The 20,521-nt window shown below is 36.6% G+C and overlaps 2 protein-coding genes across 2 annotated transcripts in view; both read right to left on the bottom strand.

Moving 5' to 3' along the window:
* Positions 1–2,556: 2,556 nt before the first annotated feature.
* Positions 2,557–3,369, bottom strand: Ubc7 (ubiquitin conjugating enzyme 7). Its single transcript, XM_089237958.1, has one exon. The coding sequence runs from the start codon at positions 3,237–3,239 to the stop codon at positions 2,733–2,735; it is 507 nt and encodes a 168-aa protein (XP_089094084.1). The 5' UTR covers positions 3,240–3,369; the 3' UTR covers positions 2,557–2,732.
* A 5,764-nt stretch (positions 3,370–9,133) lies between these two features.
* LOC149089326 (uncharacterized) overlaps positions 9,134–20,521 on the bottom strand; it is a 36,028-nt gene continuing 24,640 nt past the window's right edge. Inside the window, exons 2-7 of the mRNA XM_089237946.1 lie at positions 17,889–18,010; positions 17,276–17,484; positions 15,110–15,228; positions 14,927–14,971; positions 13,732–13,842; positions 9,134–11,192 (exon numbers count right to left, since the gene is read on the bottom strand). Coding sequence (XP_089094072.1) covers positions 11,097–11,192; positions 13,732–13,842; positions 14,927–14,971; positions 15,110–15,228; positions 17,276–17,484; positions 17,889–18,010 — 702 coding nt within the window. The 3' untranslated portion in view covers positions 9,134–11,096. The remainder of the gene's footprint in view (positions 11,193–13,731; positions 13,843–14,926; positions 14,972–15,109; positions 15,229–17,275; positions 17,485–17,888; positions 18,011–20,521) is intronic.

Here is a 20,521-nt window from a genome sequence, read left to right as displayed (position 1 = left end):
AGGCTCTCCCAGAAATTTTCCCAAACCAGTAAATACACCTTCATATGTTTCAATGGCCTTTACTTTATAATCAATAGTTACAAGATCTATCAACTGTATAAGATTCAATTGTTTGCATGCTTCTAAACCTAGAATAGGTTTGGCCTGAACATCTACAATTAGAAAAGGGAGTTTCAGCTTAGAACATTTTTCAGTATTACAAGATAATGAAATGACTCCTTCGGGAGTTAATTTGTGATTGCCATACTAAACTAGTTCATCATCATCAGTTGGCAATAAGTTCTGTTTACATTCGACACTTAGAGATTTGAATACTTTGAGTGGAATGATGTTGACTTGTGCCCCAGTATCAAGCTTGAATTCCACTACTTTTCCTTCAACTGATATAGCCTTGAGCCATTCATTTCTGGAACTGGTCATATTAATTTCCAAGACACTGTCAATGTATAAACTTTCGATGTCGTTGTTGCTGTATGGAAGGCAGTTGTCTCTGTGGAGGACCTCATCAATCCGTCTATGATTACCAGCAGATTGTGGCTTAGGAAAACAATTTTCATTGCACATTACCGCAAAGTGATTTTTCTTTTTGCACAGATTGCACAACTTATTGAATGCAGGACAATGCCCTCTCTAGTGTTTTCGACCACAGGAATTACAGTTTTTCTCGGGCATGAATATACTTTTACCTCTGCACCTTATACCTCTAGACCCTTGCTTTGCTTACTGTAAGATTCGGTTCTCGAAGCAGTCTTTCTTGCAGATTAGAATCACGGATGCCCAAGACAATCCTATCCCGAATTAAGCTGTTTTCTTGCTCTCCAAAGTCACATGAGGCTGCCAAAGTTTTCAGTTCGGTAAGGTATACATCTATACCTTGGTTCTCTTTCTGAGAACATGAAAAGAACTTAAAACGTTCGAACACAACGTTACGTCTAGGAAGGCAATATCTATCAAACTTTGCTAAGACATCATCATATTTTGTAGCACTTTCAGCAGCTGCATACTGGAATGTATTAAATACACTCACACCTTCATCACCAATGACGTTCAACAAAATTACGATTTTAACCTCATCAGGCTTCTCAATCTTCTCCGAAGCAAGCATGAAATTCGCGAACTTTTGTTTCCATTTCACCCATTGATCAGACAGGTTTATGGAGCTGAATATCAACTCTCCAGGTGGCTTAAATGTCTCCATTGATTCAACTTTTAACTTCTAGAACACAACAGTTCCCAGCAGCACCACACATCTAAGAAGCAATAAGAGTGGGACCTATCTCAAATCATCTTAGAAAGCTCTTCTTTCCTGACACCATGTTATGTACCTATGTTGTCCATCATCTGACCCCTGACCTCTTTAGCCTTTATGACCTCTTTAGCCTGACTTTTCTCACAAGGGCCTCTTAATTTCTGGTTTGAACAGGACCTCTCATTAGAAATGGGTCCTAGTTAACTAAAATACAGTTCGGTCTATTTTTTTGGCATCAGTGGTTGCGTATTATCCAATGAGCATTCACTAATTTGTTTGTTATGTTAGGGAGGCTAAGATCCCATAAGGGAGGTATGTTGCTGCCAAATTGGCTATTTCTGATTGAGTCAAAGTTCTGGGCTCCTTTGTGACACAATTTTTCAATCAAACCTCTTTTAAAATCATAAATTTAATATGGCCGCATGAATGAATGAATGAATTAATATGGCCGCAAAAAAAGAAAAACATTCAAATTCCACAGCAACCCAAAATGTATGAAAAGGTAACACCAAAAACTTTAGGTGTCTATAAGTTTTTGAAACTATTATAGCAGTACATTTTGGGCAATAAACGAGGCTTTCTTCCACTGCCGTGAAACAGACTTCTGATAAACATTTCCCATAAGATTAGAGCATGCCCTTCCTTCTCCCACATTCCAGGGCCCTCTATGCTAAAATCTTTGGCAGCCCTCCCCCTATAGGATTTATAGCATAAAATATTTCAAGAATCATCCCAAAAATTCACTGGAATGACGATTCCCCACTAGGAAAATTCTCCAACAAATAATTCATCCACATAGTGAATGAGGGAATAATCGAGTGAGCATGTCACTCATTTGATCAGTAAATCACTCACTCAATCACTTACGCAACTTAGTCATTCATACATTCACTGGCTTACTCTTTTGGTTACACACTCTACAGCACCTTCCCCCTAACCTGTCTCTCACTCATTCACTAGTGACAAACTGTTGTCGGTTAATTTTCCTATCAGTAAATGGCGTTGCAGTGAATCGTCGCCATTAATTTTTTTTTCCTAAATCTCCTTGAAGGGGTCATTGTCTCATGGATTAGAGATTGTTCAACCATGAAAGAAAAATTAACAAGCTAAGGCTTGCACATTCAAGTGGCGAGGATGATGATAATGAAAGAGGGATAAGCATGTGTTGGCTTAAAAAACTTTCTGGCCACCAACTAAAAATTTTAAAAGAGCCAAAATGAGCTATTGGCAATGGAAGAAAAACCCGCTTTGCCCAATGCCATGACCAATGATTTATGTTACGCTAAAAAAAATCAAACTAATAAATGTTCAAAGCAACGAAGTGTACCTCTTTCTCATTCGCTTATAATTTACATTAAGATACTAAGAAGGAAAAAAAGAAAAAGAGAAATGTACATGTAAAATACGGCTCATGATTATCAACATTTTCGCAAACATCACACATCACCACCATCCGTCTCTCCGCTCACTGAGGAAACCGGAGTCAAGTTGTCGAGAGGCCCAAGGACTTCCTCACGAGGCGATCAGCGATCCGATTGAACTGTTCGCGGTCCTCCCTCCACATCTTGGCGGCGTCGACGTTGGCCCCGCTCTCGTCGTTGGGCTCGGCGAGCATCGACACCACCGACAGCAGTATCTTCTCGACGCTCTGCACGGGGCTCCACCGCTCCGCCGACGACTCGTAGCCCATGGGGTCGTCCCCGGGTGCGTGAAGGATCGAGATGCAGACCCTTCCGTCCGGGTAAATGTTCGGGTGGAACATCTCGCACGTGAACTGCATCTTCGGCGGACTCAGGGGATAGTCGGATGGAAATATCAGCTTGGCCGGGAAGACGCCTCCTTCGAAGCAGGTCCCCTCCGGTCCCGTAATCAGCGCCTCCCATTCGAAAAAGTTCTCCTCGTTGATGGGACCGGCGATTATGCCCTCGGGTGGATTCAGGGTCAGCTGCTTGTACTCGGCCATGAGGCGCCTCAGTGCGGAACCAGCCATTTTTTATCTCGATACAACGCCGACACTTCAATACCTGACGAGACACATCTAACAAAACGAAATTGAAATTTGGAGCAAAAAGGAAAAGTGCATTACAACGTAAACAACTTTGTCGGATGGCTTGCGCCTGTGTAACGACTAGCCATACTATCATGTCATTTGTGCTGCCATCTATGAAAGACTGCTCTGACTAATTTAAAGTTACTAAAATAAAAAAAAGACTACAAATTAAAATTCGTGAAATTTTGAAAACAATACAGTCGGATCCCGTTATACCGAACTCTAAGGGACCGAAAAAATCCCTTCGTTATAACGAAATTTCGATATAAAGGAATTCCCGATTATTTAAGAATGCCCCTACGTAAACTTATCTAAAAGGGATTAGAAAAGTGTTCGTTAGAATGAGATTTTTGCTATAACAGTATTCGTTAAAACGGGATTCGACTGTATTACAAAAGAAAGTTTTTGTCCGAAAATTGAAGCTAATGAAAAAACATTCGAATTTGTTATTAATCATTTCAACAATGAATGAGGAAGTCAAAAAATGTTCATCAGGGCTTGAGCAAATATGAATTTTTGGGGCCTTGAAGTCAGAGGCGTACGGAAGAAGAAAGGGCGGGCCGTCTTAAGAACCATCATGGGCCAAGTGATTTTTCTGAGGGCTTACATGGAAAATTCTCGCCGCCTGGCAGTCGAGTGGTTAGGGAACTGGCATCTGACTGCAGGTCTGGATTCGGGCATGGATTTCTACTAACAGTAACAAATTCCCTGGACAGATCGTAAAAATCTCTTGGGAATATGTGATAATCACATTTAAAAAAAATTCAACTACTGCTCATTTTCCTGAGGCCCCCCCAAGCCGTGGCCGGGTTTGCCCATGCTTTGAGACGGTACTGAGAAGGCTGTGCCTAAAATACAAAAAGCAGTTTTTGGGCCTGAAAATTTGTGGGAATTATCCACATGCTCAATTTACCCTGTAGATGAAGGTAGACATGAGTCTTGGTGGAGGGGGGGGGGGGGGCGCATGATGTCAATTCATGCATACACATTAGATCAGTCAGCTCCGACTTTGTCGCTGGTGCGGTGGGGAAGGCAATGCCTTCATATCTCTGCCCATGATTTGCCCACAAGAAGTCCCTCAGGGCAGGATGCTTTGTTCCAAGTGGTTTGGAATGCCAATGCCAAGTGATTTCTCTGAGTCCCTACCTTAAAAATTCTTGAAAAATTCAACTACTTCTAGTTTTTCTGAGGCCCCTCTTCTCTTGAGGTGCCCGGGTAGGCCCATGCGTTAAGACGGCACTGGCTTTGTTCTCCGCTAACAAGAAGCTGATGCGTCGTCGTGAGGGCATTGTGCTGTACTCTCATCATCGTGAGGATCTACAGTGAAAACGTTTTTTTTATTGGCAATAGGCAGAGTTTGACGTTTGAGAGATCCTTCCTCCCCCCCTCAAATCATAATGTAAATATGAGCATTCACTCACAAACCAAACATCTGCGAATTTTTTCACACAGGCTGGTCACTTCTTCTTGCTTATAAAACTTTTTTTAAATTGCACAGAGGGTGCAATTAAAAAAATGTTTTACAGCCTGATGTGTGACCGAGACCTTTGTACCTGCTCAAATTCTGCCCAGAGTAATGTTAAAAAAAATATGGACCTTTTTCCCAACTAATAGTATACTGCATATTAACAAAACCAGACTTTGACATGAGGTGCCCTGGACAAAGCAGGAATTCACCAGCCTGTGTGACAAAATTCACAAATACTTGGTTTGTGAGTGAATGTATATTTACATTTCAGTGCCTTCAAAATCACAATGCCCCCTTTTGCCACTGTGAAAATTGGATCCTGTATAATCTGACCCTTTTATGGAATCCAAAGACGTTCATTAAAAAGTAGATGTAATTTATCATCATACAAAAATATTATGTACATGTATATAATACCAGTGAAATAATGTGCAAGAGAAAAAAAAAAAAAATGAACAAACGAAACCAAATTTTATTCACAGAAATACAATGTACATTGTTTCACTCATGCCATAAGCATGCAAAAAAAATTGATTTGAAAAAAGGGTAACAGAAAACCATTCTTGGTCCTAATTAGTATACAATAAACATCCGCGTATTGATACAGAGCCCATTCCAATACACAAAAATGGAAAACACTGAGCAAAGAGGAACGATCATTATCCCTCACATGAATTGAACAAATTTTGGTTCCAAAAAATTATGAACTTCCTTCACTAGAAAATTCCAAGCCCACATTCAAAAAATTACCATGCTAAAAGGACAGTGCCTTTCCTTTTTTACACAATTATGATCATCTAAAAAAACCAGGCATTATTTTTAAATTGAGAAAAAATTTGCTTCTGTAAACATCAGAAAACACATGACCCACATATTTTTCAAAACCCCAAATTAAAATTACTTTTTTATATTCAATATATTACCATTTTATTATAATAGTTGAGTAATCAATAATTGTACATGTTACGTTTCCTTCTATAATTTTGATGTTAATTGCCTGGACAGGAATTTTTTTTGTACATTGTGAGGTGAAACCAAAAATAACTTTGAATTTTCAATATGACCACATGCCGCACACACATACACTTAGTTTCTCATACTTTCATAGTATTTTTTCATACAGTGGAACTTCTGTTTACGAGTACTTTGCAAAGGACAAATTTTGACTTAATAAACAAACTACGATTCACATATACGAGCAAAAATTTTCCTCTTTTTTTCACTCTGTCTCACATTACCACAACTGAACTTATGGTTCTTTGCTTTTGCCACACATACATACAGTGGGATTGTGGGTAATTTACCTCCTGAGAGTTTTGGAAAGAAACATTTCTACGTCGGGCACTGCCTCAGGATCATCAGTGAAGTCTGAGATGGAGCCAACAAGAGTATCCCTAATTCTGCTCTCTCTGAGAAGAAATATCGGCATTAAAGAGTTACATGTCATTTTTATGTAAATAATTGTGAAACGAATCATCTGGGTTTTTATTATTTCTCATGGAAAAATTTGTTTCAATATACGAGTGATTTGGATTAGGAGCACTTTCTTGAAACAAATTATGCTCGTAGACTAAAGTTCCACCATATTATGCACAATGACAAATGTTCAACCACGAGTTACATAAGAAAAACAAAGACAAGCCATCCAATTATCCTTATTAAACTACTTATGCTTTCTATTGATGAAAAAAAGACTTAGACCTCTTATGATAATAGTCATTTATAAATTAAAACAAATAATATGGTCAAAAGCCTTTATCCAATAGGAACTTATCTGTGTAATTGGTCAATGAATACTTTTTAAAAAAATCTGGTGTTTTTGTTTTTTACAGTGGTTGTTGAGGAAGACGACTATACTGCCCAATTCAGTAAAACATTTCTTATAAAAACTAAGATGGGGAAAAATTCCACTGCAGTTGATTAAAAATTTTGAATGTAAAGGTTTGAAGTAAACAATAAAATCGAATCTAAAAAAGAAACTTTTTTTTTGCAATTTGGGAAATTATGTAATTTTTCTATACATATAAAACCATCATATAAGCGAAAAAACAATCACAGTCATGCATAGTAAGACCTCGGCATAATGTCACCCCTGGGGACTGAATAAAAATTACTTCATAAGAGGAGTGGCTTAATAAAGAGTAATCCCAATTCACTAATTATGTTGGTAATGACCAATAAAAAGTGACGTTATAGCCCGGATGACGTTATACAGAGGTCTTACTGTACAATGGAACCACAATAACTCGACTATATCAGCAAATAGATAGGTATTGTACAACGGATTGGCACTATTCAAATCTTAATGAGGAAGAAAGAAACCATTTGGGCTAAAGACGTGACTATGACTTTTTATTTTACCACAAGTAATTTTACCTCTGAATCAGTCTACCGGGCTGTAAGAAGGAATCGATATTCACTCATACAAGGTGTTTATAATTAAACTGACAGTACTCAGAGCCATCTGCAGCTCGATCCAACAACTAGGAATGATACCAAATTTGATAGGATGGAAAGGGGGCTTACAATGACGGGGGGGGGGGGGGGAAGGTGTCGCCAACAAGGAAGAATACAGCTCTGTGTGGTAAAAAGGAGTATTAAATTCCAGAGGAATGTGTACGAGGTGCATTGTACAGTTAAGTAGCAGTACTATAAAAGAACTGTGAAGAAGAGAAAAATAACAGGTAAATGAATAAGAAAGATAAAGATGCAGCGAAACATCATGCTTTGTTCATCACATTCACTTCTATAATGAGGACATTGACCACCTCCAATGTAATCGCCATTCTTGTTGACCACACTTTGTGTGCTGAACAACATTCTCTTCTGCCGAATGAAATGTGTCAAAGGGAGATGTCCATAACAGTCTGCATCATGTAACAAATTAAAGGACCATTTACTGAAAAATTGAATTTTCTGGATGTTATGCCGAAACTGATATTTGGAAAGAAAAGTGATTTGTCTCCTCTGGGAATTGAACCTGGATCTCCTTGCATATCGAGCAAGTGCGCTAACCAATACACCAGAGACACTTGTCAATTCCTCATAACATGCATTAGTAGCGTGAAGCGCTGAGTGGAGTCATAGTAGCCTCCCTTAACTACAGCAATTTCCGCCCCAGTTGGCGTTTTTGTATGAAGAGATACCATCTTTCCATATAAATGACCATTTGTTGCAAGTTCCCGGTTTCATAGCCAACTTCATCCCCCAGATCTATTCCCTTGTTACTTTTGGATATGGCTATATTTCAAGTCAGAGTTCTATTTAGTGTTTCAAACTTGACACAACATTTGATGAACATTTTTTGTGACATATTTTATTTGATCGTAGAGAATGCTGTGCATAGGATGCAAAGTGTGATCCACAGGAACAGTGGTCACATGGAAGGGTGGTCAATGTTCTCGCTGGAAAAGTGAATATGATGAATAAAATGATGTTTCACTGTGATTCCGTGTTTGTTATTCTTCTGTCTGTTCTTTTAAACTCCTCCTTATATCACAGCAGTGCCACATTCTCCCCTATCAATGACATTTGGAACTACTCTTTTTTTTTTGTGGAATTCTACTTCCCACGTCACCCTCAGTCACCCTATCAAGTTTGGTGTTATTCTGATATTTAGACCAAGCTACAGATGGCTGAGTATTGTCAGTTTAATTACAAACAACCTGTGTTTTTGGAATTAAAGTGTACCTCATAATTTTAGGGGAAAAAAATCTATAAGTTATAAGATGAACTAAATGACAAAAACAATTGAAATGGTACACATCGCTTCTTACATATGAAAGAAAAGCGAAATATATGCTAAATAAACAAGTTTTTGTTCGCATCAGAAAGAAAAGTATGCAAATATCTACATTTACTTTTCATGACTTGAATATTGCTTTCGTTATTTGACTTATAAAATTAGAAACAAACAGGGACTAGTGTATTTCCATTTAACAAAATCTGGGTAAAATTTTGCTAAATTGATGTATTCGACATGTTTTTGATCGCTCTAGTGTATTAAGCTATTATGGTTCCACTGAATTAAACAGAAAAAAAATTGCTTACATACTGACATACAGATATAACAAATGATATGTATGTACAAATAAATAAATTTATCATTTTTACAGTTTTACATAAGTCCCATAAATGCAAATGTAAATAAAATAATAATAATTTACATAATGTACAGGAAAGAAGAATAAGGATTTTTAATCGAATAGTTTTGGTTAAGAAAAATCCCTACTAATCGATACGTTACTTAAACAATAATGTGTAAAAAAATTTGGTACTTCATCTTATCAATTACAAATTTTCAAAGTTTGCGTGTTTATCTAATTGTACATTGGCTGTACAATGAAGAATGAGACTTTTTTTTTTTGTCCGAGAAGGTTTCTATATAAAAAATGTTTGCATTGTGCCACATCAAAGCTGTATCATGCACGAGGTACTTTTGGAGGGATTATCGTACATTGGTGGATATTCTAGAGAATATGCTCATCAACATGCTATGACATTAAAACAAAAAGATCATTCCGTAGAGATGTATTATTGATAAACACTCACACATGAAAATTTTCGGAATGTGAATACAACATATACCTGAAAAAAAGCTAGAGCAGTGTTTCCCAAAGTGGGCAATATCGCCCCCTGGTGGGTGATGGAATGATCCAGGGGACGATAGAAGCTACAAATATAACATAGGATCCTATGGGTTTGCTTGAGTCATGGGTGATGAGAGAAAAACATTTCTGAAGGAGGCGATGGAACAAAAAGTTTGAAAAACCATGAGCTAGAGCTTGTTCATGATACCAATACAGAGCAGAGTCTCAATAATCTGAGGTAAATGGGATCGAGACCCACCTTGCAGTATCATGACTAAGTTTTGTGGGGGAAAGGCAAATGTGTGTGATTTTGCCACACCCTCCAATTTAAAATGTGATAATTTTAAAACAGTGTTTTCAGTTTCCCCTAAAATTGACTCCAGTAGCAGTTGTTCCTTTTTTTGCTCCTCGTAGGTCTGGCCCTTACACATCGGAAAAAATAAAACTCAAGATTTTCTGAAAAGTAAAAGAAAACATTTTAAGTGGAACCTACTTTTACTAGTTTTGTCCTTGATTCAACGGCTTAGTTTATTAAACAACTGCGTCAAGACCCATGGCCTTTCTATAAGGGAGGCTGATATGGACTTGATATGAATGTTATTTTTCTTTTTTTTATGCTATAAATTAAAAATAGAAAAGCCTGTGAAAAATTCTGGCCGGGGATCAACTTAGGTACAAAGACCCCCTCCTCCTCACAAGTCCCTATCAAACTGAAATTACTTGTATCTGTAGGAAAAACTGAGACCAAGTAAAAAAAAAACTGGTTCTTGGCGCACATACAGAGGGAGGGAGAGAGAGAGACTTTCCAGATGCCACTTTGAAAAATCACAGCACTTCATATTCTCCAGAACCTCGAATTTTCAAGACTACTGTATTACTACATTAATTTTTTTTAATGGTTGAAAATCGTTTTTGATTGGAAAAATCTTGCCTCGGGATGCCAAGTATAATGTCCAGTACACACACACACAGGTATGTAAGTATTTAAACCTGCCATAACAGATTTTTGAAACAATATTTAAATATGATGCAGAGATGAGCATGTATAACTATGATGTGGGTAAATGCTATAAATCCCAAAACTGCAGTGACTCTCCCCCAATAAAATGCCATTATAGACATTTCATTTTCGATTTGTAACATGGAAGATTGCACTATGAGAGTTATGGCTATGGTTGTCAAATCTCAAAAAAAGGGGAAGGGGGAAGAGAGATTTCTTAAAACAATCATCAAAAAATTCATTCCTTGTAACACCGATTGCAGTGGGCAAACTTGATTTAAAAAAAAATCAAGTGAATTTTTTTTTCCACAAAAAAGAGAGAACAGGCAAAAATAAATACTCCTAAGGAAACACCAATAATACAAGATAAGGAGATTTTGTAAACTTTAGAGGGGGGATCAAGTGATTCAATACTCTGATGTAATATATAGAGATCATATTAACCGTGTATAACACCAGTCACAACACACACACACACACACAAGATAGAATCGAAATAAATTTTTTTAGCATGGCTAAACAAGAAGCACACATAATTGGGAATAGAGAAGGAAGGCTATCAAACTATACATCATGTTATCTGCTTGCTACAAGCAAGTCATACACAAAACTGTCAAAATACAGTTTTCAACATGCATCAAGCTCCATAAAAAGTATGTCAGCAATTCCCATATAAAGTAATTTGGTTTCCTTCATATGCATAAAACACCAGTAAGAAAAAAAAAGAACAACAGTTACAATCAGTCTTTTGGATACACAGCCTTCAGCCATGGTCTTGGAATGTATTGCTGACCGTCGAAACTTTCAAAATGATCATCAACCAGTGGATGAATTATCTGTTGAGTTTGAAAAAAATAAACCGTGATTAAAAATTAGCAGAAACAAAAATATATCATATAAAGCAAGGACGAGATGGGGAAACCTTTGTTTTCTCATTATTATTAGTTTATGCTAGAATTTCATGAAAAAAAAAAAATACCAAGGCACTATCATTGCTACAAATATCAATTTTATATACCGCCTTCTTCAATTTTACACTACCTTCAATTTTTGCCACCTGCTAACTATATTGCTAAGAGCCCATGACATTTATACAAGACTATATATTAATAGATTTTTAGTTATTTATAATTGACTTTGAAAAAACAAAAAAATGATAGTGAAATTAATCTAGGGCTTCACAAATCTGAAGAAAAAAATCTGGGCACCAGACTAATTTTTGTCTTTCCTTTTTTAATCAAAACAGCCCAAAATAATATTTTTCTCCCAAACTTTTTCAGAAAATAGTGGACATTTTCCACACATGTTGCTGAATATGCTGATATAAATTCAAAAAATATTGTTGTGCCAATACAATTTTTTTTTACATAAAAAATAAAAATACAGCACCACAACAGACTGAGAAAGATGCCCATAACAAATATGGATGTGATATAATTCAAAAATACAGCAACCCAATTAAAAATGCAATTACGAACACTATATGTACATAAAACATTATACAATGCCCATAAAGAATATTTATGGTTGTCTTATTCTAAGTATGGATAGCTTCTCGATTTACCCCAACAAGTTTATCGTATTTCTTTTTAAACGTGTTTGTTTTAGAATTTACTACCTCCACGGGTAATCTATTCCATTTATTAACAACCCTATTAGACAAAAATTCCCCATGACACCATAACCTTGCATTGTCCCTTACTAAACGATACTGGTGTCCCCTTGTAAAACCAGTGGACTGACGATGTACTAATAATTCCATGGTCCATTCTAACCTTCGTGTTAAAAATTTTGAACAATTCAAAAATATCTCCTGACACCTGCGTTCATCCAATGTAAACATATTTGAAAAACGAAGTCTCTCTTCATAACTCAAGCCCTGTGTGCCAATACGGACACGCACAGCTCTTCTCTGCACCCCTTCAACCAAGTCGATGTCCATCTGTAGGTGACCCTAGTTGCATCCGGGATAGTGACACCATTCAACTAGTATGAGAAACATGGGTTGTTTGAACCAAAATGAGCGATCATGCCCTTGTCAACACTAAACATCAGGCTCCATTTATTTGCCCATGCTCCAATCCTGTTTAAGCAGGTCTGGAACAACTCACTATTGCTTTGATTCCCAACTACCCCCATTAGCTTCACGTCATTTGCGAGTTTGTTAGCAATTCCATCGATACCCTGATCGAATTTATTGATAAAAAATGAAAAAAGTATGGGGCCGAGGACACTTGCTTGAGTAACTCCACTTGTGATGCCTGTATAACCAAAGAATTCCCCATTCACTATAACTTGTTGTGACCTATCTCAACCATGATTCTATCCAAATCAGCAAGTTGCCACCAATCCAGATCTTGTGTAAAAGTACCCAAGAGTACCATCTTGGACCCGATCGAATGCCTTCTCGAAATCAAGGTAAACAACATCTACATTTTTGCCTTTACCCAAAGCCGTAGTTAAGTGATCATAGAAGCATAGGAGGTTAGTTACACGACTTCCCTTTCCTGAACCAATGCTGATTATCCAACAATACATTATTCTCGTCTATCCACTCCACCAATTGCCTTTTGATAATAATTTCCAAAATTTGAGAGGGAACTCATAAAACTCACTGGACGATATTTGGACACAGCCTCTCTACTACCCTTTTGAAATATTGGAACAACATTATCAAGCTTCCAATCTTTTGGGACGATACCCTCAGCAACACTACTCCTGTAAATCTATATGACTGACCCTAACAATTCATTAGCACTTTCCTGAGGACCCTGGGCGAGATATCATCTGGTCCTGATGCTTTGCTTGCACATACATTTTGTAGAAGATTTAGAACTTCAACTTGGATATTGTTGAGGATTTTATTACCCCATGCAGTACCTGTGCATTGAATATCATTTTCTCTATTAAAAACCAAAACTAAAATGTTATTGAAAGCACTACAAATGTCTACATTGCTCTCTACCCTAGACCCTCCTATCGAGAGAGGGGGGGGGGGTGCAACTCCCCTTACATCTATTATTGTTATATCTAAAAAATGATTTTGGGTCACAGCTAATGGCATCTGCCAACCTAGATTCAACTTCCTTTTTACTATCCTTTATAGCTTTCTTCAACGCCCATCTTTTATCAGTAAACAATGACAGGTCATCTCGTCCATTTTTATACTCTCTGAATGCTCTTGTTTTAGTGTGTCGCATTTCCCAAATTACAACACAGAATGCATATCAGAATGTAACATATGTATGTCAAAAATGATTCAGAAATGACAAATATTTTAATGAGTATACAATTTTCATTGATTAAAACAAATGAAAAAAACAAAACAAACAAGAATGAAATGGGTGTTATGATAACAATTAGACAAACGCTTACTCTGGTGTTTTGTACTGGTGACAGATTTTCTTCTGGTACATATGTTATCTGAGGAGTTAGCCTATCCCTAACGTCAACTAGAATTGCGTAATTAGGCATATAATGCCATCTCTGAAATGTGACAAAGAAAAACAATTATATTAATGCGTGTATTCATTCAACATAAACTGAAGATATGAGCACTATTTTTTAATAATAATTTTGTTATATAACAATACAAGCAGAAATGTCTGTGGCTGCCCAGATTTTCTCTGTACTCAGAAAGTAACAAATCATTTTAAAGTGATGAAAATCTTGGGAAATGCATTGTTTGGGAATGATTCGAACAGAGAGAGAAAGAGTTTCCAGTGAAAAATGAAGGAAAAAGTTGGTAGCCAGACTATGCTTCAGATTTGTAATTAAGAATTTCTATTAACAAATTATATCTGAATCCATTGATTTTCATTGCAGCCATTGCTAGAAGTTAACATTATACACCTCGATGGCTTATTTTCCAGAAATTATGTTTTGCATATTCACACTTGACAAAAAAAAAAGAGAATAAAACAAATATTAAATGAGAGAAAAATGGATAGTATTCTGGCTTCTTCTTCATGAATTGTTCAGCTTCTGATAACCAGTCAATCACAAATTGTGTGCTGTTGAATAGTCTTACAGAAGAGATGCAAAGTATAAACGTTTTTATTGGTAAAAGCGAAATGAATTATACTGGTAAGAGGAAAAATATAAAGAAAACTGTACTATTACAGAATAAATTAAAATTTGAACGACAAAAGCATTTGTAATTAAAATATTTTATAGATGACGGTGAAACAGTGTAATTTCAACAAACCTAACCATCTGCGTAAACCGAAGCAAATCTATGTGGTTTTCAGTTTTGCAATAATGTAAATTAAGCTTTTTTCTTAAATGCATGTATACATATAGCTGGGGTTATAGTAATAACTTATAACATTTAAAACTTCTATGATATTTGATATGTTTAAACATAAAAGGAGATGCTTAAGCACTCACAGTACTGTATAAACAGACTATTCTATGGTTTGCAAACTACTGCATTATGTTAGAACAATTTTTCTCCAACAAGTAAATTTATAACTATGAAAATAACAAAAATTTGAAATTTTCAAATGCAAGGTAATCTGCAGACACATTGATTTTTCCTCATATTTCAACTAGGATTGATCTGACTTACCCGGTTTTCATCACCATGCATAGCATTCAGCCATTCTAATGGAGCCTGCAATGCAGTGAAAATATATAAAAATCAGAGGGAGGAAACGAAAAACTGCTACAAACTCAATATATTAATGAAATCAAACAAAAATAAGTGGTAAATGAAAATTGGGTACCTATACAACAAAAGCTAAACACTCACTTTTGCTTGTTCATCCCATCCAATGATCACTCCACGATAATTCCAAAATTTATGTACTACAACCTGACCAACTCTGAATTTCACATCAGGAGAACGATTGATTCTTGGATTGGGCGACACTAAAAATTAAGGATAAAAAAAATTACTCTATGACTTGATTTGCTAGATTACTTTACAGAACATGACCGGATAACAAATTCAACAAGTAATTTCACTACCAGAGCAAGTTAAAAGTCACTAATCACTAACAATTTATATTATCTCAAGGGCGGTCCAAGAAATTTTGCCACCTTGAGGACAATAATTTTTTGCCCCCCTTTCAATGTGTTTGAAGAGAGTTTTTTCTTCATGTCTATTATCCTAATACAGTGGTTCCCAAAGGGTGGGTCACGACTCCCTCCCTGGGGAGGAGCAGTTCACACTAGTGATTAACGGCAATAGTTCTCATACTTTTGTCTACCATGACTTCCTTGTCACAACATTTATCTGCTACTTCCCAGAATAGTTTAAAGAACATCCACTTCAAAGCACTAAATAGGCCATAATCAATGTTAACAGCTCACTCCAAGACCCTTAAAGGTTGATGATACCCGTGGCACACACTTTGAGAAACACTACTTTACCTCACACCAACTCCAGAGAGTCATATATTACCATACAGCAATTTCCAACTAGTGGAGATGGGTGGGAAATGAAGGCGATACTGATTGAATGTTTTTAATACATTGGATTCCCCCTTTGTTCCACAGAAAATGGACGTTATATTTAGAGCTTGTTGAATTGAACTTTAAAAAAAATAATATTCCAAAGATGATTTATACTTGGACAGAATAAAAAATCATACTATTAATTTTGTTATATAATGTAAGCAGTGTTAGAGTGAAAATGCATCAGATTAGAAAACAATAAAATTGTAATAATTGATTACATGCATGCACCTATGTACTGAATTCTCCAATGTCAAACAAGATTTTGGCAAACAAAAAACAAAGATTATTGTATTCATTTTTTTTTGAAAAAAAAGACAGCATTGCATCTGATTGAATGGTTTTTGTAAAATTTTAGACTTACCATACCGGTCGTTATAATGGAATTATAGTAATAACACATGGTAAGTACAATGAGCATTGTCTAATTTCAGCAAAAAATGGCATTGCAATAACAAATCTGACAAAAAAAAAAAAAATGCAAAGCAACTGAAATAAATTACACTATCTTAGTAACCATGCACAGTTCTGGTGCAGACACAGGCAATTTACTACTTTTAACCTCTGAAAAAGGCTGTCGGAATTGATTGTTATAGAACAGAGGTCTTCACCCTTCTAGTTGCATCACACCACTGCCTGTACTCATCATCAAAAGAAAAGTATCCTTGCAACAAATTTGACGTATGAATGCATAAAATCATGATGAATTTAATCCTTGAATGCGATTTGAACAAGACGCTTGATTGGGGCAGTGAGATTAAGTGTTTGCAAGCATGAAATCGGACAAGGGGCATAGAGGCTTTAAAGCACTATGGGTGCTTCAGAGAGCATTGAGGTGCTTGCGAGCAACAAGGTGAAGATGAATGCTATAGAACCTGACTGTGCATTTATGTAAATTTTCACAAGCAAGTATTCGCTCAGGTACTTCTAAAGATGAAACTGGCAATGAATGAATCACTTATGAATGAAATTTAAATGTTGCAATGTTTGTTACTCGCTGTGGCAACATTTCCCCAAAGGAAGATCAGTTGGCACTAGTGCATTAAAGTTGGGAAACTACAGTAAAGCAACTTTAGCTGACTACCACTAAGTAGCCTGAAAGGACCAAACCCAGGACCTTGTGATGCCCTCACAAACTAATGACTAATTTCTCTTGTCAAAAGAGATTTACCTAGTATACTGTAATATAGACAGGGACCAAACTGTCAATTGAGGACACACACAGGGATCTGTACTCAAATAACAAATAATGCCTTCTTTCGAAATAAATCTTTCGAAAAAACAAATAGCATATAGGCAACAACATAACTTGAAGAAAAAACTTCAAACTTATAGTAATAACAGGCTTATAAGAGCCTACTCCAGACCTTGAAAACTTTGAAGTGCATTATGGATTAAAAGAAATGAATAAAGAGCAGATTACTATTTAATGTTGAAGATATTTTCTTACGATACTTACAAGCAAAAAAACCCTCCTTCTGTTTGTATTTCATTACTTCAACAGCAGGTGATTCACCCATAGGGTCATCAGGATCAACAGGATACAGCGTCGCATACGAGTCAATTTCATCAACCTCCTCAGGAGTCGAAACTAGCTGCAAGCACCAGTTCTTCCATGATTCCCACTCTAAATATTCAGATTGGAACTTCCCAAAGTTTTTTATAAGTCTGAAATAGACATATATAATTTTCACTCACATTTCTATTTAGAATCTTGCAATTATTGCTGTAAACCATTAAACCCATCCACATTAAGATATAAAAAATACATAAACTGATATTATACAAATACAAGTCCACAGCAGGCAAAATACCCAACGAGGTGGCTGAGAAAAAGATGCTCATAACAAATGTGGATGCCATATATTTCTAAAATACAGCAACCCAATAGAAAATACAATTATAAAAACTAAAAACAATATATATATGTATATATACACACATGACAAAATATTATATGATGCCAATTATATTACAACACAATAATAATATTATAACACAATAAACTATATTGAGTGCAATAGGTACTTTATTTAGTGGAAGATGAATGGCAGAGCAATAGTCGCACTCACCTGTTCAGAGCATGAGTCCTTCCAAGTTCAGTATGTCCCCAATACTTCACAAGTAGGTACTGTATAGGTACACACAGCAGCAAAATACCAAATGCAAAAGCATCTGGTCTCACAAAAGGCATCTGCATTACGGCAAGGAAAGAAACACAGAATTAGATACAGTAATAAAATAAACATAGCTCTGCTGAATAAATGAAACATTGCACTCAACTGATCACATAATTGATCATTAAAATCGAAAGTTACTGGTAGAATATATATATATACAGGGTATATATAAAAAGTTAAGTCCTTATATATATATATATATACTCTATCTTTTAAACTCATCGTTTATAGGAAAATACTTTCAATTAGGACAAGTATCCAAATAATGTGCTCATTTTAAATTACTCCATTTATTTTACTAGGACCGTCCATCACCAAGATATTAGATTTCAACTTTTACATGTTCCCCTTTGTCCCCCAACCCAGATGAAAGAGTTATTGCTCTGTATTTAGTGAGCCCAAAATAAAAAACAAAGTATAGTTTCTGAATGCAACATCAAGATATTTTAATTCATAAGTACAGAAAATGAGGGGAAAAAAACGGTGAAAAAAATTGAAATACATATTCTTTGAAGTTCAGTGGCGTCAGAGCCAGGGGTACTGTGGTGCTCCAGTACCGATGATAATTTGTTACACAAATTCACACCCGCAGAATTGATTCAAAAATCAAAATTCCCTCATAATGCTCACGACAAGCACCTACAGTTTTGAAACACTTCAGACAACCCCTTCTTGTTCAAGCTGTAATTTATAAAAACTTTTCTAAATTTTGAGATGTCCTTTAACTACTCCACGTACAAGGTTTTGACAAGAAATTTGGATTATCACTATTTGACAAATCAGCAATAAATCTAGTAACCTTGTGTTAACCTAACAGTACATTAGAAAAAAAAAGGGAAAGGAAAAAAAATACATAAAAGGAAAAGGTATCATAGATAAGGAACATAAGACAGTTGTTTTTTAGAGTTCTCTTTCACCCTTATTTGTACATAGCAGAAAGATACATATGTATGGAAAAAAATCATTAACAGGAGTATAGAAAGAAAGATGGGAAAGAAAGAACAACTTCCTTAGAGATGGGATTAATATAAAGCTTCATGATGGTGAAGAGAGAGGAGAGAAAACAGAACACACTAGTCATTTTTGCCCCCCCCCCCCCCGTCAGCAAAATTTCGTCAGCTCTGCTCCCACATCCTAATGCATATTGGTGGATCAGAGACGTACGTGGGGAGCGAGGGTATCTGGGTGGGGTCCCCCACTCCCAAGACAATTAAGAATTTATTTTTTTAATGAAAAAAAAATTTGTTTAATTAAAATTTCGAAAGAAAATATCTTTATATGTTATTATAATCAATTTCTGTTAATTTCAATGCTATTTGAAGGCTAAGCCCTCAAAATTTCTTTTTAAGAAATTCACTGCGACCCACCCTCTAAGCCATACATGGTAAACCCTTGGCCCGCGGACTAAATATACCCCTCTGGGATTTACGATAATGTGGCTTGTTCCCCCAACCCTAATTTTGCAAAAATGAACCAAGCGGCACATTTACGGAACACTTTAGCGGTCCACGACACATTTAGAGATCCCTTGAGTGACATGTGGCACAGTTTTAGAGTACTGGTGCAGCCAACACTCAAGTTGTGAACTATGAGAATGTGCCACAGGGTGGACATTTCCAGATTACTTGAGTGATCTGCGACATAATCACGAATCACTTGTATGACGCGCGGCACAGATCCAGGGAACTTAAGCGGCCCGCGCTCAAGTTCTCTGGATCCTACACCCGTAGCTTCTACTGCCCCCTAGAACAATCCATCGCCCCCGAGAGGGCGTTAACGCCCACGTTGGGAATCACTGCACTAGACGAACGTCAGGCTTGGGAGGACCCGCAGACGATGGATTCATCAAAGGAGCTTGTGTTGCATCTCTTCTATTTTGTATAGCCAAGCACTGGCGTACGCAATGGGGGCCCAAGCCGAGATTATAGTGTTATTTTGCAGAAAAAAACGTAAACCCCCCCACCCCTGAGAAGAAAAAAAAAATTGAATACCCGCGAGAAAATTCTTCTTAAGCCTGTAGCCAAGGCTGCGGTCGAACCGGGTTGTGCGTGAGAAGGGAGAAAGAAAATATAAGGAAAGCAAAAGCACGGCGAACAGTCAAAGAGAGCCTATGACGCGCCTCAACAAGAGCTTTACAAAAGTTGTGACGGTTAGACCAACACCGCACTAAAAATATTTCTATAGTGTGGTATTGGCACGGCCCGGGGCCCCACACCAATGAGAAATGTTCACGATTTTCAAGATGAAGCATGTTAATTTGTAAGCAGGTATGTCTGGATAGATAGGGCCTCGGAAAAATATCTTCGCCCATGATGCATTTAAGATGGTGCTGATGAGAGAATGAAGTTTAGAACAACACTCTTGACTAAACAAATATCTCAAACCTGTTGTTCACGAGCACAATGGTGCTCCCTGAAGCATTTAATCATGCTCGATGATTAAATACTTTCAAATTTAAAAGTAAAATACTCTTCTATACACTTGTACTTAGTGTGTAACCTTTTGAACTGTAAATACGTTACAGT

The sequence above is a fragment of the Pholcus phalangioides genome, unplaced genomic scaffold (assembly GCF_987345545.1).
Source record: "Pholcus phalangioides strain wild (caught in Gottingen) unplaced genomic scaffold, Ppha-v1.0 ptg000002l_1, whole genome shotgun sequence".
In the NCBI taxonomy this organism is placed as follows: Eukaryota; Metazoa; Arthropoda; class Arachnida; order Araneae; family Pholcidae; genus Pholcus; species Pholcus phalangioides.
Note: the sequence above shows the minus strand (reverse complement) of the source record. Positions and strands in the feature narration are given on the sequence as shown.